At 41.7% G+C, this 27345-nt stretch overlaps 1 protein-coding gene across 5 annotated transcripts; it reads left to right on the top strand.

The window, feature by feature from the left end:
• Window positions 1-39: 39 nt before the first annotated feature.
• TAF12 (TATA-box binding protein associated factor 12) lies at window positions 40-26800 on the top strand. Of its 5 annotated transcripts, none has more exons than XM_028513357.1 (6): window positions 40-157; window positions 13891-14142; window positions 16116-16193; window positions 18808-18922; window positions 24299-24387; window positions 26329-26800. In XM_028513357.1, exons 2-6 carry the CDS (start codon window positions 13975-13977, stop codon window positions 26362-26364), a joined length of 486 nt encoding a protein of 161 aa, XP_028369158.1. In that variant the 5' UTR covers window positions 40-157; window positions 13891-13974; the 3' UTR covers window positions 26365-26800. The 5 variants fall into 5 exon arrangements, with proteins under 5 accessions (XP_028369158.1, XP_035881512.1, XP_035881513.1 ...); XM_036025619.1 differs by having other exon boundaries at window positions 45-157; window positions 13853-14142; XM_036025620.1 differs by lacking the exon at window positions 40-157 and adding an exon at window positions 367-488.
• The last annotated feature ends 545 nt before the right edge of the window (window positions 26801-27345 follow it).

Genomic DNA, 27345 nt, shown 5'->3' with positions numbered 1-27345 from the left:
GCGCGCCCGCAGGCCGGAAGAGCCGCGCGTTTCCGGGTTGGAGGCGGGGAGCGGTGCCGGAAGGACTCGGGGAGGGCCGAGCAGTCTGACCGGCTGCCGAGACGATCGCTTCACTGAGGCAGTCTCTGCATATCATGGGGAGATAGACCTGCTGCCTGTGAGTCTTGGGCCCTGGCAGTTGAGGAAAAAGAGTGGGAGGAGGGAGTCAGGACCCAGACCCACAGTGGGTCAGTGTTTGAAGAGGCAGATTGTTGAGACAGGACTGCGAGGAATCAGGCTCTTGGGACGGGACTGAGGGGATCGGGGTTAGGAGAAGACGCGGCTGTGGGGACCCGGGCTCCAGACCGGACTTAGGGAACAGGGATAGATGTGAGTTCCCTGGCACCTGAGAGAAAGCGGGCTGAGAGGGACAGGATTGTGAGGACCCGGGCTCCTAAGAGGAGAGTGGTCGGAACGGAACGGGGCGTGAAGACACCGGCTCCTGAGAGGTAAAAGCGGAGCTGTGAGGACTTGGGCTCTTAAGAGGCAGAAGTGGGACAGTGAAGACCCGGGCTGCTAAAGATTCAGAAACAGCAGGAAGACTTAGATTCTTGAGGGGCAGAAACAGTAAGGGAACTTTTGGGTTTGGGAGGAACAGGAGCGGGCAGTTAAGACGGGCTTCTATGGGGACGAGATCGGGGCTTGGAGGCTCCGAAGTACCTGAGGGAACAGGGCTGTGAGGACCCGAACTCCTAAAAGCAAAGAGTTTCAGGGGCCGTGGCTGTGAGATTAGCCTCTAAGGGAAAGGAAGAGAATTCGGAAAACTATGGTGATCCGTGTGTTTCCCCCGCCCCCCCTCATATTCTCTGAACCCAGAGTGGTAAAGGATGTATTCAGGAGAAGACTTCGTTCTGCCTCCTTGGCTTTTGGCAGCTTTTCTTGCGTCAGATACTTACTCTAGGAAGGCCACATGCATTATTCTTGCGAAACTGATGTGAAGTTGAAGCAGTTTGAACTCAGTTATGTACTTGACAAGTGCTTTAAATTCCATTCCACTCAACCCTGGCTGAGTACAAATCTCTACATCGCATATAAAAGAATGTCAGAGATGGAACGGCCCGATAGATAATCTTTTTAAAATTCCTGTTTTACGTGCAAAGAGGGCTTAGGATCACAGTGGAGCAATGCTGATTAGATCATGAGTTTGGTGCCGTACCCTGCTGTACACAGCAAATAGAAGATGCTTGGTTAAAAAAAAATGCTTGGCTAATGTCCCTGAAAACATGCTTCTGGAATCTGCTCTAACTTCAAACCTAAGAGGGAATTTTCACAGATTCTACTACTTAATTTTTAGTCTTGCCGCTGTATTCACATTGATACAGTGAATGTCACTACCAGTTAAGAAACCTTTCAATGAAGCCCGTCCCTCCCTCAAAAGATGTAGTAAGCCATTTAAAAGTTGCAGATAAGTACACTGTATCCTGTAGTTTTAGCATAAGCTTTCACTGGAGATGGCTGCTTTTAGATCGGGTTGGCAGAGAGACATGGACCAGGCACTTCTCTTCTTCAGTAATATCTTGTCCTGAACCTGCTCAGGCTAACCAGACAACATCATAAGCACTCTCAAGTATTTTTAAATTTTCATTGATTTTATTGGAGTGACATTGGTTGATAAAATACAGTTCTCAGGTGTACACTTCTGTAATACATCATCTGTATATTGTATTGTGTGTCCACCACCTGAGTATTAGATCTTAGATCCTTGAATCACCACTTACAGCCCCTCAAATTAGATATTAGTCCCATTGTACAGATAAGGACATTGGTTCAGAGATTACTTTAAGTACTTTGTCTAAAATCACATGGTATTAAGTGGCCCAGCCCAAGTCAAACCCAGTTTTGTATTTGATTAATTTTTTTCTACTTTTCTATGTGGATTCTTCTTCATGTTTGTTTGCCCATCAGCAAAATGGAAGTAGTAGTTTTACAAAGCATATCATTGAATGAACTCACTCCTCCTCCTTAAGACTCAATACCAAGTACTATAACTTATTAGGGTACTTATGTAGTGTGGTATTTGAGGAGAACTAAATTCCTATGTTTTTATTTTTATTACTATTTTTCTTTTTAAATTTCTGTGTTTTTAAAGAAACATAGATATTCAAGATAGAAAAAAAACAGGACCTGAACAGAACTTTTTAGGAGGCCAAGAAAGGCCAGTTTGACATAAGGGCTTAAATTAGATTTTTACAAGTGTAACATAACTAGATGATTGAGGAAATTGGGGTAACTTAGTTGAAACTGTTTTTTCCCAATGAGTTAGCCTATGCTATTTGCAGGTGCCTATACTGTATACAAGTGATCAAAACTTACACCAAATTATGAGGTTAATAAGTATGTCCATGCCACCATTTCAGAGTACTTAATGGTTCAATGATAATTTATTACTGGATTAATAGCCTCACCTTCATCTACAGAATGTACTTATTTCACTCCTTGGTGGCTCTAACATTGATTGAATCATTATAATAGGATTTCAAAGTACCTGATCAGAAAATCATTGTGTTAGAGTAGAAATGAACATGGAACATCCTACTTTTGACCCGAGGTCTTTGGGGAAAGCTCCAAAATACTATGGACGCAGCATGACAGCAGTGCTTATAATCTGCAATGTGAAACTGGTGTGTTAGAGACAGGAGACAAACTTTGAACTCTGTACATATGAATTTAAAATCTTACCCTAATTATTAGAGCTGGAAGGGAATTTGCCTTTAGAATTTGCCTGGTCCTGCTATGGAAACACTGGTCACAGGGAGCTCAGTTAACTCAGTGGCAGAAGTAGGATGGTACCCAACCCTCCTGAGTTGGGTCTTCTCCAGTCTCCTGCTGACCTTTTGCCATTAATGTTTTATTTCAATCCACTTTTTTTTCTAATGTCTACAGTCATGAGAATGGTTATAGGACACCACCGACACATATCAGAATGGGTGAAACCTTTTAGTTTTAAAACACTTAAGTTTATAACTAACATTTAGAAGAGGAGAGCATATATATTAGCGAACATTGAAAACATGTTCTCCTTTGTGCTTACTGTGTACCACTCACTCTTTAAGTGCTTTAGATACATAAATTTTGTAAATTGCCACAACAGTCCCATGAGATATACTTTATGATTAACTCCATTTTACGGATGAGGAAATTGAGGCATAAAGAGATTAGGCAACTTGCTCAAGGACATAAGTTAATAAATAGGTGGCAGAATTGGTACTTGAACCCAGATACTGTCACCAGAGTCCATGATCTTGGCCACTGTATTGTACTGCCATTGTATTAAGTCAAAACCACCTAAATACGCTCCAATTACTTCAAAAACGAGTGGAGAAAACTAATATTTCTCTTGCTTTCAAGTCTCACACACTGCAATTAATTGATTCTTTTTGGTTCATTTAGGCTGGGAAGTGAAGCCAGCGAGGAGATAAACAATCAGATAGAAAACCCAGCCATCAAGTCAAATCATGTACCACAGTGGCCTTTATGCCATCAGGCTGGTAGTCCCCTTGTCTCCGCATTTTGTGTAGATAATAAGTTCCTAAATGTTTTAAAGATAAAAGGGTGTTAAAGATAATCTGATCTTCTAGTCTCTTATTTGCTTCATTAAAAAAAAAATCTGTTAATGGAACAGATGCCCAGAGAAGGCCAGGTCTTGTAACTACTGCAAGGTCTCCACTGATTTCTTACCTTCTGAAAAATCAGATCCTTTTAATACAATAATAGCATTGCAACTGGATTTATGTTTGAGGAACAAAGTTGCTAAAAGCAAAAGCAGGGCTTGTCATCCTCAGCCTTTCAACCACAGTTTGAATGTGATAGGCTGTGGGGAGGGAGAATATACTTGGCTATTTAATTGAACTTGCAGCCGTACAATATTGATTACTGGGGCATAGACTTTCTGGACTTTGGGGATCTCATCATGGCACATGATTTCCACGTAATAGGTGCTAGTCAGGATTTACTATTATAATTGTTCTCTCAAACTGTCCCATAGTTAATGCCTCTGTTTTTTATATAACAGTACATCTCTATCTTTTGGCATTTTAAGGATGCTAGAGTTAGAAATTTGAGTAGCCCAGATGCAACCATGCTAAGTGACATAATGGAATTCAGGTTATTTACAGTCACTTCATTCCACTGTGCTTTGTCAGCCTCATCCACAATAGGGCTTGATGAAAGTTGTCAGTAAACAGGTCATTTGAATGGAAAGTCATTAACCATCCTGATCAAGCTGTGATATTTTGATTTTTACATTTTCACATAATAAAATTCTCCTTTTGTGGGGTATGGATCCATGAGTTGTAACAAGTGCATACAAGGGGGGACCCAAAAAAACCCAGAATTATCTCCTGGAGGGTGGGCCCCTTGGAATACAGGGTTCCCCTGCTAGGCGAGTGTTCTAGGAAACCATCTGTATCTGTACCAGCTGGTGTTGTTGTGAGAGGTTGCATTTGGTTTCAGTGATTTTTTTTTTTTTTGAAGTTCAGTGTGGTTAACCATTTCATGATGGGTGATTTACAACTATACCTGCCCACACAGCACTGAGTGATCAGCAGTTTTTGACCAAAAATGGCATGATCCCTATGCCCCAACCACTCACTCTGTTCCCCCTAGCTCATGCTGAGCAACTTTTTTTTTTGTTTCCCTGGGTGAAAAAAGTCCTCAGATGGAAATGTTTTGCTGATGTGGAAGAGATGAGACAAAAAACAACAGAAACCCTGAAAGTCATCAAAATCAACAAGTTCAAAAACTGTCTTAAGCAGTGAAAAAAACCTCAATAGGTATTTTGAATATGTTGAAGGTGACTGAAGTTGAAACATGTTAGAATAAATACACAATTTTTTATAAATAAATTCCAGGGCTTTTTGGGTCCCCCCCCCCCTCATACTGTGATGTAAGCACCGTAACACTCAGGCTACCTAACAATTCCACCACTCCCAAAATCTCCCTCATACTGCTCCTTTGTAGACAAACCCTCCCCCAACCAAACCCCTGACAACTGATCTGTTCTCCATCCATATAGCTTCACCTTTTCCAGAGTGTCATATAAATGGAATCATACAGTAAGTAACCTTTTGAGTCTTGTGTCTTTCACTTAGCGTAACACATTTGGGATTATCCATGTTGTTGCATGTATCAGTTCTTCCTTTCTGTTGCTGAGTTGTGTAGATAAACCTAGTTTGTGTATCCATTCACCAGTTAAAGGGCATCTATCTGGATTGTTTCCAGTTTTTGGCAGTTATAAATAATGTTGCTATGAACATTTACATACTGATTTTTGTGTAAATACAAGTTTTCATTTCTGTAGGGTAAATACTTGAGAGTGGGATTATTGAGTCACATAAGCACATATTTAACTTTATCAGAAACTGCCAAACTTTTCCAGAGAGACTGCATCATTTTACATTCACATCATAAATATGCCTATTTCAGTTGCTCCACATCCTCTCCAAAACACTTGTTTATTTTATTTTATTTTTTAATTTTAGCTCTTCTAATAGGGATTTAGTGGTGCCTCATTGTGGCCTTAATTTGCATTTCCCTAATGACTAATGAATATTGAGCATCATTTCATGTGTTTATTTGCCATCTATATATCTTCTTTGGTGAAGGATCTCTTCATACATTTGCCCATTTTTTATTAGTTTTTGTCGTCTTTTTAAATTTTTATTTATTGATTTTTAGAGAGAGAGGAAGGGGGAGAGAGAGAAACATCAATTTGTTGCTCCACATATTTATGCATTCATGTGGTGGATTCTTGTATATGCACTGACCTGGGACTGAACCTGCAACCTTGGCGTATTGGGAAGATGGTCTAACCAACTGTGCTACCCAGCCAGGGTGGGTTTTTTGTTTTCTTATTGTTGGATTTTAAGAGTTCTTTGTATATCCTGGATACAAGTTTCTTGTCAGATATATGATTTCTAAATATTTTCTCTTAGTCTGTGACTTACCTTTTTATTTTCCTTTGCAGAATAGAAGTTTTACATTTTGGGTTAAGTCCACTTTATTAATTTATTTCTTTTGTGAATTGTGTTTTTGGTGGTGTGTCTAAAAACTCTGCCTGACCCAAAGTCATGATAATTTCCTCCTAAGGTTTCTTCTAAAAATTTTATACTTCTACATTCTTATATCTATGATCAGTTTTGAATTTATTTTTGTATAAAGTGTGAGATGTAGGTCAAGATTCACTTTTGTGGTTACCACTATACTCTGTTATACTTAAAAACAGAGATCGGTATTACCTGTTTCTTCAGAGGAAACAAACCACATAATAGTTTAAAAAACTTTTTTTTAAAGGTTTTATTTATTTATTTTTAGAGAAAAGGGAAGGGAGAAAGAGAGGGAGAGAAACATCAGTGTGTGGTTGCCTCTTGAGTGCCTCATACTGGGGGCCTGGCCAGCAACCCAGACATGTGCCCTGACTGGGAATTGAACAGGCGATCCTTCAGTTCACAGCCCACACTCAATCCACTGAGCTACACCAGCCAGGGAAGTTTTTAAAATTTTTTATAGGTAACTTATATGCAGATAGTACAGAATTTCGGGTATACAATAAAAAGTAAGTATAGTAGAAAATTTGGGGTATACAATGAAAAGTAAGTTTTCTCCCACCTTGGTTCCATAAACCACCCAGATACTACACTACCATTCTCCCACCTCCCAAGGCAACCATTGTTATTAGTTTCTTATATATCTTTCCAGGAAGAATTTATGCATTTACAATTGTGTATTTGTGTGTTTTAATAAATGATAGCAAATTATTCTCACTATTCTATACCTTATATTTTTACTGAACAGTGTTTCTTGGAGATAATGTCATGAGTTTCCTCTCATTTAAAAAAAAATGGCTTTATCAAGATACCTTTCACATGTACAATTCACTCATTTAAGTGTATAATTCAGTGTTTTTTTGGTACATTCAGGACTGTGCCACCATCACCACAATCTAATTTTTGAGTATTTTGTTCCCCCTAAAAAAAAAAAAAAACAAGCCCTGGCTGGCGTAGCTCAGTGGATTGAGCTCGGGCTGGGAACCAAAGTGTCCCAGGTTCAATTCCCAGCCAGGGTACATGCTTGGGTTGCAGGCCATAACCCCCAGCAACTGCACACTGATGTTTCTCTCTCTCTCTCTCTATCTCCCTCCCTTCCCTCTCTAAAAATAAGTAAATAAAATCTTTTAAAAAAACAACAACACCATACTATTAGCAGTCAATGTCTATTCTTCTCCCCCACCTCTCAGCCCTAAGCAACCACCAATCTAGTTTGTGCCTTTATATATCTGTCTATTCTGGACATTTCATATAAATGGAATCATATATCATACAATATGTGGTCTTCTGTTACTGGTTTCTTTCAGCATAATATTTATTTTATTTATTTATTTTAGAGGGGGGAAGGGAGGGAGAAAGAGAGGGAGAGAAACATCAATGTGTGATGCAGATACTGGCCCGCGTGTCCACAGTGTTCACATGGACTCCGAGTCCTCTGGGGGAAAAGGGACAGCGCGGCCACTCTCTCAAGGGGAGAGCACCCCGACCCTTGCCTTGACAGACTTTTATTGGCTTCATTTGCATAGGAATACAAGGTGTGTATATATACACATAAAGCTCATCAGTCATTGTCAGGCAGTAATGGTCAAACAATAGATAACATTCAAAGAACTCTGAGGGCTAATTATGAGTCAGGGTCAGAGGGCCATAAAACTTTGGGGAACAAACTCATTTCATGCTTGGACCCTTATCATTTAAATTGAGGGTATTAGCAAAGTAGGTTTCATAGGATTTTATGCATCCTTTCTTAGGCTTGATTGCCCTAGGGAACCCACCCTTTCCAGAACAGGGCCCCACCCACCTCAGGCATTGTTTCAGGCTTAAGTCAGGCAAGGGATGTAAGGCAGCCAAGAGATTAGGAGACTTCTTGCAGACAGAATGAGGACTCAGGCTATGTCAAAGCCGAGGGGCAAGGGTTCATCACCCCCTTTATAGCTCCCCCAAGTCCTTCCCTGAGGGCCCCTTTGTTACCGTGCCTGTCTTAAGTTGTCCCTCCTTTGAGGAATCTTACCCATCATTGGCTAACCAGTCATCAGCCTGGGGGCAAGCAGGGGACCTCAGTAAAAGGGGGCAGAGGCGGTGCCCCTACAAGGAAGATAAGCTTTGTCTTCTAAGTGCCTTATGGTCCCAAGGTCTTCTTACTCAGCCACGAGGGGCTGCAGTTTCTGAAACCAGGGCCAGGGCGCTTCCCAACAAATGTGGGGTTGCCTCTCAAGTGCCCCTCACTGGGGACCTGGCCCACAACCCAGGCATGTGGGAATTGAACCTGCAACCCTTTGGTTCGCAGACCAGCGCTCAATCCACTAAGCCACTCCAGCCAGGGCTCAGCATAATATTTTTATGGCTCTCGTTCTTTCTCAGTGTGTTCCATTATATAGTTATACCCTACTTAGTTTAACAATACCACTTTTGATTAGGTTGACATTTCTTGTATGTGTAGTATTCTATCACATACAAGTTGCAAATATAAATAGCTAAAAATGAAAGTATGGGATCAAAACAGTAGATACTTTTAAAATTTGGGTAGATACTACTATCTACCCAAGTAGCCCTTTATAGTGACCTGTAGCTAACTTATATTCTCTTCACCCCCCAAAAATACAAAATGACTTTCTCCATGAAGTTTTTAAACACAGTATATATAAAACTTTTTCATCATTGTCAAATGGGGAATAAGAGGTAGCTCGTAGTTTAAATTTGCATTTCTATTATGAACTAGAATAAGAATTACTTTATTATTTTAACAGCTATTTGAATTTCTTTTTCTTGTGTTGTCATATTTTTTGTAATTTTGGGGGGTAGTTGGGTGTTTATTGATTTGTAGATAATTTTTGATAGTTTGTCTTTTGTCATTTGACTTTATTTATTATGTTTGTTGCCATGTAGACATTTTTTATTTTTATGTAATTTAACATATCAGTCTTTTCTTTTATGGCTCCTGAGTTTTAGGTCATCTTAAGAAGGATTACAGTTACTCTTGAAAATATAGTTTTCTAATTTTTAAAAATCAAGCCCTGGCTGGTGTGGCTCAGTGGACTGAGCGCCAGCCTGAGAATCAAAGGGTCTCCAGTTTAATTCCCAGTCAGGGCACATGCCTGGGTTGCAAGCCATGTCCCCAGTGGGGGGCACCTGAGAGGCAACTACACATTGATGTTAGTCTCCCTCTCTTTCTCCCTTCCTTCCCCTCTCTAAAAAATAAAGAAAATCTATTTTTTAAAAATTGAGACAATTTTAGATTTATGTGCAGTTGCAAGAAATAATAAAGAGGGATCCCTGTACACTTTGCCCAGTTTTCCCCACTGGTCACATTTTGCAAAACTGTTGTGTAATACAACAACCAGGATATTGACATTGATACAACCTACCGATCTTAACTCACACTTCCCCAGTTTTTGTTTGTGTGTGTGTACACAACTTAATCGCTTTTTTCATTTAATCCATCACTATAGTCAAGATACTACACACCTCCATTACCACAAGGGTCCCTGGTATTGCCCTTTTATAACCCACCATCCCCTCATACAACCTCTGATAACCTTAGTAATTTGTCCCCTATTTCTAAAATTATGTCATTTTAAAAATGTTATATATAAATAGAATCATACAATATGTGTTCTTTTTGGATTGGCTTTTGTTCCATATAATTCTCTAGAGGTTTATCCAAGTTGTGCGGTTAGTGTGTTTCTTTCTATTGCTAAGTAACACACATATTCTGTGGCATGATGGACTACAGTTTGTTTAACCATTTACCTGTTGAGAGACATCTGAGCTGAATCCAGTTTTTGACTATTACAAATAAAGCTACTCTGAACATTTCATGCACAAGTTTTTTTGTGTAAGTATAAGTTTTCGTTTCTCTAGGATAAAGCCTAGGACTACAATTGCTGGGTCATATGTTAGTTGCATGTTTAGTGTTTTTTTAAATCAATTTTACTAAGGTATAATTTGCCTACAGTACAATGTAGATATTGTAATTTCATGGTTCTATGAATTTTTTAAAAATCCTCACTCGAGGATATGTTTGATTTTAAAGAGAGAGGAAGAGAGAGAGAGACAGAGGAACAACCTCCCACACGCACCCCAACCAGAGATCAAGCCCGCCACCTTTTGGTATACGGGATGACTCTCCAACCAACTGAGCTGCCTGGCCAGGCCCGGTTCTATGAGTTTCGATAAATGGGTACAGCTATGTAGGTATCACCCCACTGAAGATACAGAACTTTTATATTACCGTAGAAACTTCCCTCATGCCTCTCTGCAGTCAGTCTCTGCCCTATCAGGAGGGATTAGTTTTACTGGTGATAGAATTTCATGCAAATGGAATTGCCTTTTCCCCCCCTACTTAAATATTTTAAAATTCATCCCTGTTTTGTGTTTTAGTATTATTTGTTTCTTCCTCTTTTTTAATCTATTTCTTAAAACAGTTTTAGATTTACAGAAAAATTGCAAAAATAGTACAGAGTTCCCACATACCCTATACCCAGTTTCTTCATTACTAACATCTTGTGTTAACACGGTACATTTGCTGTAATTAATGAACCAATATTGAAACATTACTGTTAACTAAAGTGTATAATTTATTCAGATCCTGGTTTTCGCCTAATGTCCCTATTCTGTTCTAGGTTCCCATCCAGGACACTACAGTACATTTAGTGTTCGTGTGTACTTAGGTTACTCTGAGAGTGCATGCTTAGGTTTTCAAGAAGCTGCACACTGTTTTACAGAGTGGTATACCATTTACATTCCCACAGGCAGTATATAAGTGATCAGGTTTTCTACATCCTTGCCAGCATTTGGTGTTGTCATTGTTTTTTATTTTAGGCATTCTGATAAGTATGTAGTTATATCTCATTGTAGTTTTAATTTGCCTTTCTTTATTTTTAAAAAGATTTTATTTATTTTTAGAGAGGGAGAGAAGAGGGAGGGATGAAGAAAGAGAAGGAGAGATACACTGATGGGTTGCCTCTCACATGCCCGCACGTAGGGACCTGGCCTGCAACCCAGGCATGTGCCCTGACTGGGAATCGAGCCAGCAACCTGGGTCACAGGCCAGCATTCAGTCCACTCAGCCACACCAGCAAGGGCTAATTTGCCTTTTTTTTTTTTAAGATTTTTATTTATTTATTTTTAGAGAGAAGGAAGGGAGGGAGAAAGAGGGAGAGAAACATCAATGTATGGTTGCCTCTCACATGGCCCTCACTGGGGATCTGGCCTGCAACCCAAGCATGTGCCCTGACTGGGAATCAAACCGGTGACCCCTTGGTTCACAGCCTGCACTCAATCCATTGAGCTATACTAGGGCTAATTTGCCTTTTTTTAATGATTAATGATGTTGAACATCTTTTCATGTACTTATTTGTCAACTATATATATTCTTTGGTGAAATATCTGGTCATCGCTTTTGTCCATTTTTTAGTCAAATTACCTTTCTTTTAAACTGTTGAGTTTTGAGAGTTCTTTACACATTCCAGGCATTAATTGGAAATGTAGTTTGTCAGCATTTTCTCCTAGTCTGTAGCAGATAGTACTAAACCCTATACATATCATGTTATTTCCTACACATACTTTCCTATGATAAGGTTTAATTTATAATTTAGGCACAGTAAAAGATTAACAACAATAACTAATAAAATAGGACAATTATAATAATATAGTGTAATAAAAGTTGTGTGAATGTGGTCACTCTCCCAAAATATCTTTTTGTACTGTACTCATCTTCTTTGATGATGTGAGATGAGATGGTGACAAATGAAGTGAGGTGAATGGCGTGAGCATTGTGGCATAGCATTAGGTTGCTCTAAGGGTAGCTTGGACATGAGCGCTGTGATACCAGAACAGTTGATCTGGTAGCCCAGATGGCTACCAAGTGACAAACTGCAGGCAGCATATACAGGGTGGATATGCTGGATAAAGGGATGATTCCTGACCTGGGCACAAGTGGGTGGAGCAGCATGAGATTCCATCATGCTGTGGAGAAGGGCATGTAATTTAAAACTTATGAATTGCTTATTTCTGGAATTTTCCACTTAATGCTTTCAGACTGTGGTTAACTGAAGCTGGAAAGTGAAACCTGGGATGAGGGGTGGGGAGCGGACTACTGTATTTCTATGTCAGCAGTCTTTTGCTGTCCTGATTCTTGCAGTGGTAGCATTCGTGGGCAAGGAAGAAAGCATAGAACTTATGTGGTTAAAAAAACAAACAAGCGGTCCTGAGACCCTGCTGTCCCCCTCAGCCAGCTCCTGGCCAACAAGTTTCTCTTGGTAATGCAACCAGTGCACATAGTTGCTTTTATTAGGGTAAGCCAGGGGAAGATGTCCTATTAGAAAGTTAGAAGGTATGTTGGGGAGGAACTCAGCAATCGGGGCAAGAGTAGAGCAGATGCAGATACCCATTCTGGTTGCTAAGCTTTACGAAGTTCTGAAAACCATTGCTTTGAGTTCTGCAAGTTAAAATTCCACAATTTTGCCTGGTCAGTGTGGCTTGATTTGTTGGAACATCGTCCCATGCACCAAAAGGTCCTGGGTCTGATTCCTGGTCAGGGCACGTTACCTACATTGTGGGTTTGTGCCTGATTTGTGCCCGCGTTGACTGACATGCGGGAGACAGTCAATGTTTCCCTCCCATCTTTCCCTCTCTCTCCCCTCACCACCCTTCCTTTCTCTCTCTTGGAAATATTTATATATATATATAAAATAAAATTCAAAATAAAATATAAAATTCCACTGTTTTGGCCAGTTATAGTATTTCATATGCTGCCAGTTTATCCCCAACAATAGAATATTAATTTTATAGGAAGAGAGTCTGTTATTATAATCATGAAATAATTTTAAAAGTTATATATGGAAAAGATGATGTTTTTCATGGTGCCCAGTAGGGATATGGTGATACGCTTCTCCGCATTCCGTTTGCCTGGATCCTGGTTGGCGAAGGTGTACCAGGCCGTGGAGCTGAAGTGGTTCTGTGGCAAGGGTGGTTCTTGATGCCAGTTGTTCATTTACAGGTAGCTTTTGAAAATGGCTGCCTCTCATTTCACCGGGCTCACAGCCGTTGCTGACGTAATTAAAGATCTAGACACTCAGATAGCTGTAAGTAAGCGCTTTGAGGCCAGTGTGGGAGGAACTTGGCGAATGTGCTTCTGATTTGTTGTGACACCAGAGCTGATGTCACGAATTCAAGCTCATGTCTCTAAAACTCAGCAATCTCAGCTACTCCAGGCTAGGGACTCTGCATGCACTTAAAGATTGCTAACACTCAGAGAAAATTTGCTCTTGATGGCAAAAAAAGACTTTCACGATTGCTAAAAATTGTGTTTATTAGGCGTAGCCCTGACATAGAGTTAAGCATGTTTTGAAATGTCAAAGTGAACTAATCTGTCTTCTGAAGTTTTGTGATTGGATTTTAGGAATGTGACTGTGCCATAATTTCTTTGAATTTAACATTATTTGATGTTCAATAATAGTGCATGTAGTACTTAACCATGTATTCTCTTTTTACAAAGTCTCCAAAAATGGCTTGCTCATTCTAGTTTATTTTTGTACAAAAGATTCCACATTTCATTTACTTACTTATTTCACTTTGGTGGACTGTGTCATTCAGCTTTTGGAGAAGAGGTGGTTTCTAAACATCAGGTGAAAGCAATGAATATTCTTCATTCCCTCCATTTTTAGTGTGCAGGTAGCAAATGGTTACCATCTTTTATATACTAAAGACCTTTCAAAGTCTGATAGACCACATAGAATTTTACTTTCAAAACTTATCCTTTATTACAGGTGCCTCTGGGGCTCATTTTCCTGTTTTCCTCCCACAGTTGATTGGCCTCGGTCCTCATACCTCCAGAAAGAAACAGGATCTCGATAAGCTCTATGAGCTGAAGTCCAAAGCTCGGCAGATTATGAACCAGTTTGGCCCCTCAGCCCTAATCAACCTCTCCAATTTCTCATCCATAAAACCGGAACCAGCCAACACCCCTCCGCAAGGCTCCATGGCCAATAGCACTACAGTGGTTAAGATACCAGGCACTCCTGGCTCAGGAGGGCGTCTCAGCCCCGAAAACAATCAGGTATCATCCTTTTGCTTTTTGCTCTCTGTGGTCACCTCTCATTTGTTTCTTGAACCAGTGGCACTTTGAGATGTGTCCATCTCAGATGCTGCCTCTTCCCCTCAGTCAAAAAAGGTCTTTTCCCCTCCTTGGACTTCTAAAATTCTAAATTGAATGATCATGTGCAACATTTATCAATTTTTACTTGTAGTATTTGTGTGTGTCTACCTGCTTATATATACACACATATCCATACACACATTAATACAATACCTTACCTATGACAAGTTTTTATATGTTTGTATGTAAATATGTGTGCATATGATTATTTGATAAAATAAGTGAAATAATAAAATAATGGATTCAGTATTCATTATTCTTATAATAAAAGTACTCTTGCTTTCAGTCTTTTCTGCTTCTAGTTCCTCTAGCTGCTGCCATTATTAATTCTCTGCAGTGATTCTAAAGTCTTCTGCCCTCTTGCTGTTCTTGGTCCTGATTCTGTCCTGCAGAGCCATAAGAAATAAATATAATCTCTTGACTTGGGCCTCCTAGGCTGGGTAGACTAGGATGAAAGGACATTTCAAGAGAGTGGGAGGAAGGCCTAGCAAGGGTGAATGGGGAGGGTTGGGCAGATAGTCAGACCAACCTGTGTGAATGTGGAGTTTACCGCAGAACAGGAGATAAAGTTATGTGGATAGGATTACGGCAAAACATGCTGGGCCTATACTAATCAGTTTCCTTTGGAACTTTTAGTCAAAAAGCCTTTGCAAATATTAAATAGAAGAGTAAGTAATATAATCAAAACAGTATATCTTTGGAGGGTAAACTTGGCAGTAAAGAGACCAGAGAGCTAGGAAAGGGGTCGACTGGCAGAAGACCAAGTCCAAGACTTTTACAGTAAATCAACACATGTGTTGAAGGCTTGAATTAAGTGCTAATGGTAGAATGGAGAAGAATGGATAGATCTGAGACATCATTAACAAATGTTTATTTTTTTTAAAGATTTTTTTTTATTTATTCGCTTTTAGGGAGGGAGGGGGAGAGAGAGAGAGAGTGCGAGAGAGAAACATCAATGTGCGGTTGCTGGGGGTCATGGCCTGGAACCCAAGCATGTACTCTAAGTGGGAATCAAACCTGCGACACTTTGGTTCACAGCCCGCGCTCGATCCACTGAGCTACGCCAGCCAGGGCAACAAATGTTTATTTTAAAAAATATTCTATTTTTCCTTATTTCTAAGTTATTCATGTTTATCACAGAAACTTTAGAAAAACACAAAGAATAAATAGCCAATAATTCTACTACCTCTCAAAAATAACTATGGCTAGCATTCCAGTGTGTGTCTTCGATCATTTTTAATCGTGTATATATGTGACATGACATTTCCCCGTGAAAGAGAGATAGTTGTACGTACTTATGCAAAGATTTAGTTATACAAAGATGAACACATGTTCCCTGCCCTCAGGGAGCTTTCAGCCTATTAAGTCAGAAACAGGTTAGTTTATAAATGTACATAATGATAGAAGAGTATACAGGGTACAGTAGAGGCCAAAGGAGGAAGTGACTGCTTTTACCTGGGCAGGCTAGAAAAAGCATCAGAAAGGAGGCACCATGAGCCAAACAAGTAGGAAGAAGGATGGATGAGCATGTCCAAAGGCAGCAGAGGCACTGTACGATCTGTGGTGGTCAGAAAATTGTAAATTATTTAATGTGGAGGGAAACTGAGGCACGGTGAGAAAAAGAGATGAGACGGAAACTGCCTGATAGGCGTTGGCCTCTCTTCCAGACTGCTCTTCCCGCCTTGCCCTAGGCTGTTTCAGCCTTGAGAGTACAGTCGTAGCAATGCCAGCAGGCAGGCCAGACTGTTAACTCCTTGGAAAGCAGAAACTGAAGCCAACAAATTGACAGTCTTTCTTCATCATCAGGTAATGAGTTTTTGGTTTGTTTGTTTCCTTGATACTTGGCTGAAAAATCTTCTCTCAATTAACTCTAGGTATTAACTAAGAAGAAATTACAAGACTTAGTGAGAGAAGTGGATCCTAATGAGCAACTAGATGAAGACGTGGAGGAGGTAAGGTGGTCGGGTACCCCGAGACTGTCCCTGAGAGCCAGAAAAGAGTAGTGGTTACGAGCACAGACTTTAGAGCCAGACAGACCTGACTTCGCAGCTTGGCTCTGCCACTTAACAGCTTTGTAGCTATGGACGAGCCACTTAAGCTTCCTGATACTCAGTTTCCTCCTGTGTTGGTAGGGCATGACATCATTTATCTATGGGGTTACTGTGAGGGTCCCATGGAATAGCTTAAACAAGTCACTTTGTACCTAACAGCTGCTACTTTTACCTGGCAAAAAGAACATGTCTGCTGTTATAGGCAATCACTTTCAACAATCTTAGTTGCTCCTAGAATATTCCTCCATGTTTAAGTATATTACTCAAAGTAATATACTTAACAGATATTCTTATTTTCATTATTTTTCGTTTTTTAAAAAGATATTCTTTCATTCATTCAAAAAATATAAATTTATTTTTAGAGAGAGGTGAAGGGAGGGAGAAAGAGAAGGAGAGAAACATCAATGTGTAAGACAAACACACATAAATCGGTTGCCTGTCCCATCTGGGGACCAGCTGACAACCCAGGCATTCGCTCTGACTGGGAATCAGACCAGTGACCTTTTGGCTAGCAGACCCCGTGCTCAATCCACAGAGCCTCACCAGCCAGGGCTGATTCATTAATTTTGTAATAGTCTATTGACTTCCTTTTATGATAGATGATAATTTTGTTAAACCATTCACATACACGCCATACACTCTCTCCTTTCCCTCATTTTTTCAATAAAATTTTATCACAATTATTTAATGACTCAAAAATCAGTATTTACATTAGTCTTACTGTACAAATTATCGGTTTACGTCATCCCCCATGTCCCCGCCCCAAGATTTCAATCCCAGAAGACGCCATCCTCCTGTGGTCTGATTGATGTTAGCCCACTTGCATCAGTCCCTCCCAGGTCCTCTTTGTCGTCTTGGGACCTCTTGTTTTCAGATCACACATCCTGTTTTTACATTATTCCCTTTTTTTGTTAAAGCACTTTTTAAAAAATTTTCTACAGAAGGATAGATGAAAGGTAAATGTCTTAAATTGTCTACATTCTAACCTGACACTTGATTTTTAGTTTGGCTGTATTTAGAATTCTATTTTGGAAATGTTTTTTTTCCTTTCAGCTGTGAAGGGATTGCTCTATTATCTTCTAAAAATCACGTATTAAGAAGTCTTAAGCTATTCTGATTCTGACCCTGTTGGGATCTTATCTTTCTCCTGTTCTGAATTTTCATATGAGCCTTAGTATGTTTATTTTTTCATTTGTTGTACTGAGTTTTTGAAGGCTTCTTTTATTTTAGCAACTCGTGTGCCTCAATTCTGGGATGATTTTGTGTGTTTTGCTTTGATTTTGCCTTTGCTGAGGCATATGTAATGATAGGGAAAGAAAATACAGGTTATAAAAACAGTATAACTCCATTTTTTTGTTTTATTTTAACCAGAGGGAGAATATTTGACCTTTTTGTATAAATGGGGGGGGGGGGTTGAAGCAGCACCTTTATTAAGATATAATTCATGTACCTATGAAATACACAGTTTGTTGGGTTTTACTATATTCAGAGTCATGCAATTGTTGACACAATCGACTTGAAAACATTTTCATCTTCCCTAAAAGAAACCCATGCTCATTAGTATTCACTTCCCATTTTCTCCAGGCCCCACAGCCCTGGCTACTAATATATTTTCTATCTATAGATTTGCCTATTCTAGACATTTCAAATACATGGAATCATAATATTTGGTCTTTTGTGACTGCCTTCTTTTACTTAGAATAATGTTTTGTTTTGTTTTAAGATTTTATTTACTTTAGAGAGAGGGGAAGGGAGTGAGAAAAAGAGGGAGAGAAACATCGATGTGAGATAGAAACATCGATCCGTTGCTTCTTGTACTGCACCCCCCGACTGCGCCCTTGACCAGGATTCAAACCGGCAACCTTTTGCTTTGAGGACTGATACTTACCAACTGAGCCACAACAGTCAGGACCGTAGCGTGATGTTTTTAGCTTCAGAATTCTGATTTTGCTCATCACACAGTCCAGGATTAATTTATAATGAAGTGGAAAGAACCCAGAATTTGGACTCAGAACCTCGAGGTTGCACCCTGGTTCCACTGCTTAGCAGTTGCATGGCCACGAGCAAGGTAGCCTCCTGAAGTCCTAGCGTCCTCTACTGTAGAATGAGGACACAATTCACGCCCCATTTCTTTTCACAGGATTATTATAAGGACTAGGTAAGATCATGGAAATAAAGCTGCTTTAAGGGACTGTGAGTGAGGAATAATGATGACTCACTTTGGTTTTCCCACCTAATTCAGAAGACAGTGTAGGGAGAGGGATCGGGCTGGTTGATGCCTGCTGGGTAGAAAGTGTAGAAAGCTCATCCTCAGGAAGGTGTGAACTGCACTCCGCCTGCTTAATGAGTTAATGTGTTTCTATTGCCATTGCCACTCCTCCTCCTCCGCACCTTAAGCCAAAGGCTGATGATAGGCCTTCCAATAGAAAGCCTGACTAAACCTGCGGTTGTCCCAGCTCCAGGCACTGACCTGACCAAGGACGCGGTTACTCTCCCATACTTTTGTCTTCCCCAGATGCTGCTGCAGATTGCTGATGATTTCATCGAGAGTGTGGTGACAGCGGCCTGCCAGCTTGCTCGGCATCGCAAGTCCAGCACCCTGGAGGTGAAGGACGTCCAGCTGCACCTAGGTACGCGGTCTCATTTCCCCCTGAGGTGTCCACGCTACTGCCCCTTCAGGACCGTCAGGAGCAATGTAGTCAGAGGAACCTTCGTGCCAGGATTCGACCTTTGGGCTCTGAGATTTGTGTGTTCCCTGGCATGGGGTTTGCCAGTTTCCAGTTATGTCACCTTATCCTTCTCCCTTAATTTCTCTTAGAGCCCATTTCCTCACTGGTAAAGTGGAGCTCATAATATCCTCCTTACATGGTAATTGTGAGAACTATGGATTTGGTTTGTGAAATGACTGGCACAGGACCTGGCCCAAAGTAAGCGCTTAGTACATGTAGCTACTGTATCTCTACCATTCAAGTAATGGTGTTTCCCTTCCAGTTTTTGCCTTATATGGATTTTTCCCAAGAAAATGATAATTGTAATGCAAATATCATTTTGTTTTCTGCTTTCCTACTTAGGAGACACTAAATTAGAGCTTGGGTTTTTCTAGAAGATACTCATCTAACATTGATAACCATAATCTCTTCAAAATGAATAAGCCCCCCTCTGCATTGGTTATAGTGTGATCAAAAGGAAGCAAACCGTTGCCGCGACTGGTGTGGCTCAGTGGGTTGGGCATCACTCCACAAAGGAAAGGTCGCTGGTTCCTTTCCCAGTCAGGGCACATGCCTAGGTGGTGGGCCAGGCCTACAGTTGATGACATGTGAGAGGCAACTGACCCTGTTTTTCTCATACATCAATGTTTCTTTCCCTTTGTTTCTCCCGTCCTTCCCCTCTCTCTAAAAAATAAATAATTTGTTTTTAAAAAAAGAAAGAAAGCAGTCTGTAACTACAGAGACAGTCAGGCCCAGTGAATGAGGCAGAAGATTTTAAGGGACTGAGTACGGATCAGCCCATGACTGATACTGAAGGCTTACTCCCCAGTATCAAGAAGATATCTGGGGAGGTGCTGGCAGTCCAGGTAGTGTAAATGACACACTTCTGGTTAATGTTGCTAGTTTTAATAGCAGAGCACAGATAGTTTGATGATCTATTATTATGTAACACATCCCCCAAACAGCAGCTTAAAACAATAACAGTTGTTTTGGTTCATATATCTGGGTGTTGGCTGGACTTAGCTAGACAGCTCTGCTAAGGGCCTTCCTATGATTAAAGTCAGAGGGTGGGCGAGGCTCAGATTGTTTTGAAGGAAGGCGTATTAATCTCCAAGGCTGACGTAATAAAGGACCACAAACTAGGTGGCTTAAAACAACAAAATGTATTTCCTCACAGTTCTGGAGGCCCAGAGTGTACAAGCAGGGTGTCACCAGGGTGTAGTTTCTTCAGTGCCTCTGTTGAAGAGTCTTTCCTTGCCTCGTCTTAACTTCTGGTGGTAGCCGGTATCCTTGGCGTTCTCTGGCTTATAGCTGCATCCTCCAGTCTGCACCTACATAGCTCCAGTCTGTGCCTCCGGCTTCGCATGGCCTCTCGTGTGTGTGTGTGTGTGTGTGTGTGTGTGTGTGTGTGTGTGTGTGTGTTTGTTCTCCTCTTCTCCTGAGATACCAGTCAGGTTGGATTAAGGGTCCATCATACTCCACTCTGACCTCATCTTAACTAATGACAGTTGATCCTTGAACAACATGGGTTTGAACTGCGTGGGTCCATTTATATGCAGGATTTTTGCAGAAATACACAGTCAGCCCTTTGTATTCTCCATTTTCATGCTGCAGATTTAGCCAGGCACAGATTAAAAACGGCATTTTTCTATCCAAGGTTGGGAATCACGTATGCAGAGGGCAGATACGTTATACGTGGATTTTCAAGTACCCCTAACGCCCGTGTTGTTCAGGGTTTAACAGTACATCCTGCAACAGCTCTATTTGTATTTCATTCTGAGGTACTAGGGGTTACCTAGGACCTCAGACTTCAGTATATCTTTTGAGGATCAGTTCAGCCCGTAACAGAGCTTCATCACGTCCATGTCTGATGCTTGAGCTAGAAACTCTCAAAAAGCTGGGACTGTGCAGGTTTCTCTTCGTCTCTGCCTCTGTCATCTCTCTGCATGGGCTCCTCATATGCAGCCCCAGGATGGCTGGACTTCGTACACGGCAACTGAGGGCTCCCAGAATGAGTGTCCCGGAATCACCTGGCAGAAACTTCACGGTACTTTCCAACCCATTCTCTGAAGTGACACAGCATCACTTCTGCTAAATTCTGTCCTCTGAGGCCATCGCAGAGGTCTGTCTAGGTTCAGGGGAAGGGAAGGTGAACTCTTGATGGGAGGAGTGTAAAGGAATTTGTAGACATGTTTTAAAACCACAATAGTACAAATTCATAGAAACATAAAGTAGAATGGTAGTCACCAGGCACTGAGAGAGGGGAAGGAATGGTAAGTTACTGTTTAATAGGTACAGAGTTTTGATGAAAAAATTTTGGAGGTGGGGAGTGGTAATGGTTGTACAACAGTGTGAGTAAGCTTAATGCCACTGAACTAACTATACACTTAAAAGTATTTAAAATGGTCAATTTTATGTATATTTTACACACAAAACCATAACATTGAGAGTTTAGCATTGCTATTTTTAAAACTATTTTGTATTTTAATTATTGAAAATAAAATTGGAATGCCAGTTTATTCATTAAGGGTAAGAAATAATTATCACAGAGACTAGAAAACTCTACACGACCAGACAACATCTGTAGCAAGTCTTGAGGAGGCTGAATCATAATCAAAAGATTGCTTGCAGAGCGTGGGGAACTCGGGAACCTGGAATGAAATACACCAGGCCTGCTGCACACGCCCTCACACCTCTCAACAAAGATAGTCTTTGCCAGTGGGGCTGCAAATTCTTTTTTTTTTTTTTTTTAAGTGATATTAGAGAGAGGAGAAGGGAGGGAGAGGGAGAGAAACACTGGTTTGTTCCACTCATCCATGGACTCTTTGGTTGAATCTTGTATGTGTCCTGACCCTGGAATTGACCCTATAACCTTGGCCTAGTGGGACGACACTCTAACCCACTGAACTACCCAGCCAGGGTGGGGCTGTAAATTTGTGACTCCACTCTTCCAGATGGACTGGGCTGCCAGTGTCTGCTTCTGACCGGGTTTTCTGTATTTTCATAGTTGAATAACCTCCTCTTTGACAGAGTCTTTCTTTAGAAATGTGAATGTTAAATGAGATAATGTATGTAGAATGGTTTGCACAATGCTGCTTTGTACCAGGCATTTTACTACGTCTTATCCACTAACATGATTGTTGTTATTAAATTAATATCATATGAACTATAAATACACACAATTTTAAATATATTGCTACATGTCCTGGCTGGTGTGGCTCAGTGGATTGAGTGCCCACCTGCAAACCAAAGGGTCTCCAGTTTGATTCCTAGTCAGGGCACATGCCTGGGTTGCGGGCCAGGTCCCCAGCAGGGGGCGTGCAAGAAGTAACCACACATTGATGTTTCCCTCTCTCCTTTCCTTCCCCTCTTTCTAAAATGTATAAATAAAATAAATATATTGCTACACATCCTTACATATATGCACTCACGCCAGGTGACTACTCTCCTTCTTTAAAGTGACTTTGCAAATCCACATTTTGATTCACTTTGTGTCGATTATAAAATTTAATTCCCAGAGAATAAACTTAGTGCCCATTTCAAGTACTGACAACAAATAATATTAGCAGAAGACTTCAGACACTTTTATTTTCAAAAAATATTAGAAGAGAGCTCTATATAAAATTATTCTAGAACCAAATATGAATCATTCACTGACTCAATATTTAATGTGCATTAGACACAAATTTTAGCTATGAAACCACTTCTATACAATTTGATTTGAGTAAGTGGCTGCCTGGGGCAAAACAAATTTGTAAAACAAATGTTTGAAGTACTCTAGGGAAGTGTGATAAAGAAGTCCCCTTGTAACTCTTTTAAACAGACATTCATTCTGTAAAAAAATCTTGTGTGAGTGCAGTTGACCCTTGAATGACACAGGCTTGAACTGTGCAGGTCCACTTATATGCAGATTTTTCTCAGTTACTGCCTACAGTACTGGAAATGTATTTTTTCTTCCTTATGATTGTAAGAGCCAGAAACCGCCGTTCTGCCCACCCGTGACCTGCTACCTAAGAACTCATCAAACAGGCAACAGCCTGCAGTTAGCTGGGCTTCCTGTGCTCCCAAAACTCCTGCCCCCTATTTACTGTCTTAGCCTGCAGCCACCGTTCTTGCTCACCCACTGTACCTGGCCACAGAACATTCCCTGCTAAACAATAGGCTCGTGAATAATCTAGCATTGTGCAGAAGCTAGTCAACTCTAACCCTCTGCCTAGGCAGCTTACCTCATGCTTCACCTCTGACCCATATCTTAAGACTCAGCCCTAAACTCAGAAAACACCCACCCTTGTACCCTCGCTGCTGCAGTCTGCTCAGACTCGGCCCGCTTGTTTAGCAGTTTACTGAGTAAATCCGAGAAACTCGGTGCCTGTTCTCCTGTCATCTCTCCCCTCACTCGCCAAACCTAACAATTATTTTCTTAACATTTCCTTTCTTGAGCTTACTCTATTGTAACAATACAGTATGTAATACATAATAACATACAAAATTAGGTTAAGCAACTGTTTATGCCATTGGTAAGGCTTCCGGTCAACAGTAAGCTATTACTAAAGTTTTGGGGAAGTCAAAAGTTATATGCAGCCCTGACCAGTGTGGCTCAGTGGGTTGGACATGGTCCCACGAAGCAGAAGGTCACCTGTCCGACTCCTGGTCAGGGCACTTGCCTGGGTTGAGGGTTCGGTCCTCGGTCGGGGCATACACAGAAGGCAACTGATCAATGTTTCTCTTTCACATCATTGTTTTTCTCCCTCTCTTTTCTCTCCCTTCTCCGCTCTCATATAAATAAAAAATAAATATATAATAAGGACTTTCAAAAAAAGTTATATGCAGATGTTCACTGGGGGTGCTGAGACCCAACGTCACACAGCCCCACGGTGAAGCAGCAGAGCTGAGACTTGGCTCCCTGCTCCAGAGCACTGGGAACGCTTTTCTGTCCCTACTGTTCCTTTGGGGTTGGTGGGAGGGGTTACTTTGAGCAGAGGAGTAAGACAACTGAAGAAACAAATCACTTTTGTTTTCTGTGGAGCTTCATGGAGACTCTAGGACTCAGCACCCACAGCTTTGACTCATTTACCCCTTTTGTCCCTGCAAGAAGGTCAGATGGTGTGGTGGGACACCTTGGAGACACGACATGGGATTCCCCCGTTTGTATTCCACAGAGTCCTTCTGCAGGGTTCCTGTTCCTTAGTCTAGTTGATTGCTTAGATTCATCCTCCCTGACCCTTGTCTGAGGATCACACTGCACCCTGGCATCGCCTTCCCAGTCTCCTTATCTCTGTGCCGGCCTTTTCCTTGCAGAACGCCAGTGGAACATGTGGATCCCAGGATTTGGCTCTGAAGAAATCCGACCCTACAAAAAAGCTTGCACCACAGAAGCTCACAAACAGGTGAGGAGCCGGCAGAGCCCCGGGGCAGCCACAGCTGACCCTCGAGCTGTGTCTCAGGGGCATGCGCACAGCTCCCATCACTGCAGCTGCCACTCCCCCTCACAGCCCGCTCCACTCTGGACCACAGGGCGGAGAGGTCAGAGGCAGTGGGGCTCCGTGGGAGATCAGTCACGTATTTCCTTGGTGTTTGACTATTCCCACAGTGGGGTCTCTGTTTGTTCTGTTAACTCCGATGGGCATCGCTTAAAGCTGTGGAATCTAGGTTCTTCTAATATGGATGGAACTCGTCCCTGCCCAACTCCTTAATGAAGTCTTCCGTCATTGTCGGTGACTTGAACATTACTTTTGGCCCTGTGACTGAGGACAGGTTAAGGGATGCAGAAGTGTGCTGTACTTGGGGTGGGAGGCAGCGCCCAGACCGCTCTGCCAGGCATTCTGGGTTCTGTCCCAGCTTAACCTTCGTCCTCTGTCTCTCTCACCAAGGAACAGAGAAGTCAGTCTGAGAACCTAACGCCGCTTCTGCTATGGAGCACATTGTCCCTGTCATTGGTCAGTCTAGTGGCAGTGGTGGCCTCCCTTGACAAGGCTATTGTCTTTTCTGTCTTAATTTAACTGGCCACTCTGATTTGAGAAGTGAGCTTACTCTAAGCTTGGCAGGCATAACTGGGCCGTCTTGGCCAAGCGTCCCTTGCTTTCCATAGCACGGGATCTCTGGAGCGGGGGTGTCTCCCGAGCTCACAGAGGCAGCCCTGTGAGGAAGCCTCAGTAGCCCGGATCAAAGGACCGCAGTGTTCTTCAGAAGGGAGTCCTTCCAGATAAGAGATGGTCACTTTGTCTCTGCTCCCAGACTATCCACTTTTTAGCCGTGTGTGGATAAACAAACATAATGTTGCCACAGTCCTTGGTCCAAAACAGCAAGCAAAGCAATTCAGCAATTTGGGCGGGGCTGGTAATAGTCAAATTTGAACTCTGTGATCTGACTCCTTCCCTGATGGGCTGTGGTACAAGTCGTTGGTGTGAGTACCCTTTGTGCAGGTCATCTGGTGTGAAATGGCACAGGCTTGAAACGAAGGCCCTTCTCCTGTTGTCTGCATCGGCAGGGAAGAGAGTGGGTGTGGCTGGGGGCCTCAGAAACATGCGCTGATGTCCTTTCCCTAAGTCCCCAAAAGGCAAGAGCTGTCACCTTCTGCTTTTTTTTACAATGAAATAATTTATTACAATTTTGAAAGGCCTGTCTTAAATAAAAGCAGTTATTAAAGGAATAGTTACTGTTCCAGCTAAAAAAAATAAGTAAATTCCTAGAAGTGACAGCTGTTGTAGCCAATTGTGAACCTGGAAAAAGATCACGTGACAACACCCACAAGAGCACGACAAGAGAGGTAAAGGTGCACTGTTAGTGTACATCTCTTGAGTGATGATCAGATTTATAGAATGGTTTATTTAATCAAGACATTTTAAAAATACTAATTTCCTTGATATGCTTTCAAAGGAAAATCTTTCTACAGCTGCAATTTGTTAGAAAAAGGAACGTATTTTCATTCCCTTCATCCAAGTAGGACTAAACTACTTATGAGCCAGTAGCAATCTAAGGAAGTAAAGGAAGGCAGACCTTGAGAATCAGACCTAGAAATAGACACCTTGCACATCGATGTGAGAAATAATCTTATGTGTCACCTGCTTTTAACTTTTTTGCCATCCTGCTAGCCTAGAGCAGTTTGTCCTTTGGTGAAGGGAATGGATCCGCTGTCCTGAGTAAGCATTGCTGCAGCCCTGCAGACCGTCCTCGGGTTAGACGGAGCCTGCTGAGCTGGCCTGTGCCTGTTGGTTCCACGGGTCTCAGCCTGTGACGTAGACTATGCACGCCAGGCCACCTGCTGGCTATGCGGGATGTCCCAGAAAGTTCCTGACCCTAACCTGTGTGTTGCTTATTTCTCCTTTCAGAGAATGGCACTGATCCGGAAGACAACCAAGAAATAACACATGGAAAGGTCAGGGAATGGACAACAATGTATTTGGAGATACTTGAGCTGAGACCTCAGCCATCTCATCCTTGGATTTTTTTTTTAATGCTTTACAGAGAAGCATATATTTTTTATTAACAGTGCAGCAATATCTATAATGACTGAGAGGATCTGCCAAAAGAATAAAGCCTCCTTCCCTCACTTTGGCCCCTTTTCCCTGCCGTCTCAAAGAGGAGCAATGTATCTTCCAGAGAAGATTTTATTTGTGGTTTATTATATAAGTGATTGAATATGGGACAAAGCCGTATGGTCTTGTTTGGTGAGACAGTATTAGCAGGATTTGTAGAGGTTTCTGTTTCCTTCTCCCTTCCCTTTTTCCCTGTACTTTGTAATGTCAGTGTTTATATGAATATGACTTTCATTTGCTTTTCCAGAATAAAGAAGTTATTAATGGAAAGACACAGGGTGCATGGCCTACAGCCTTTGAAATCCCGGAGGGAGTTGGGAGCAGCAGCGAGGCTGGACACAGCCCCCTAGTCAGCAGGTGGCAGCAGTGTTACTCGCTTCTCCGCCTAAGAAAAGACCCCGGGGATTTTCCAAGACTTGACTCCAAGGAAGGCTGGACCTTCCGTAGAAGTTTGAGTGCACTTTCTCTGCCATAGAAGTGGGTCGAGTGACCTTGTCTCGTGAGCCCAAACTGAAGAGGCATCCTGGTTTTGACAAAGCCTTCACTGACCTGCGCTTCCGGAATTCCTAGAGAAAGCTGTGCTCATCCTGGGCCCGAAGAAGGGATGGCAGTAGCCTTGAGGAAAGCCTGTCTGGTTGCTGGTATCTCTGACCCTGGTATTTTCACCATCCTGCAGAGGAAGCCAAGCCCCCTGAGGCCTCAGGGTCATGACCTTCAGTGGCACCTAGCATCTTTCTGTCCTGTGCCCAGCGTAGTCCTTGTGGATCATGAAGGCTCCACGGGCTTCATGGGCCATAGCTGTTCCACCCA

The sequence above is a fragment of the Phyllostomus discolor genome, chromosome 5 (assembly GCF_004126475.2).
Source record: "Phyllostomus discolor isolate MPI-MPIP mPhyDis1 chromosome 5, mPhyDis1.pri.v3, whole genome shotgun sequence".
NCBI classification, from domain to species: Eukaryota; Metazoa; Chordata; class Mammalia; order Chiroptera; family Phyllostomidae; genus Phyllostomus; species Phyllostomus discolor.
The sequence above is the reverse complement of the archived record's forward strand: the minus strand, read 5'-3'. Positions and strand labels throughout refer to the sequence as shown.

Excerpts from the sequence above, each read along its gene's own strand:
- TAF12 (XM_028513356.2), top strand. The coding sequence starts at position 13,097 with ATGGCTGCCTCTCATTTCACCGGGCTCACAGCCGTTGCTGACGTAATT. Across the intron at positions 18,923-24,298 it reads GGACGTCCAGCTGCACCTAG|AACGCCAGTGGAACATGTGG; the intron begins GTACGCGGTCTC and ends TTTTCCTTGCAG. Across the intron at positions 24,388-26,328 it reads CCACAGAAGCTCACAAACAG|AGAATGGCACTGATCCGGAA; the intron begins GTGAGGAGCCGG and ends TTCTCCTTTCAG.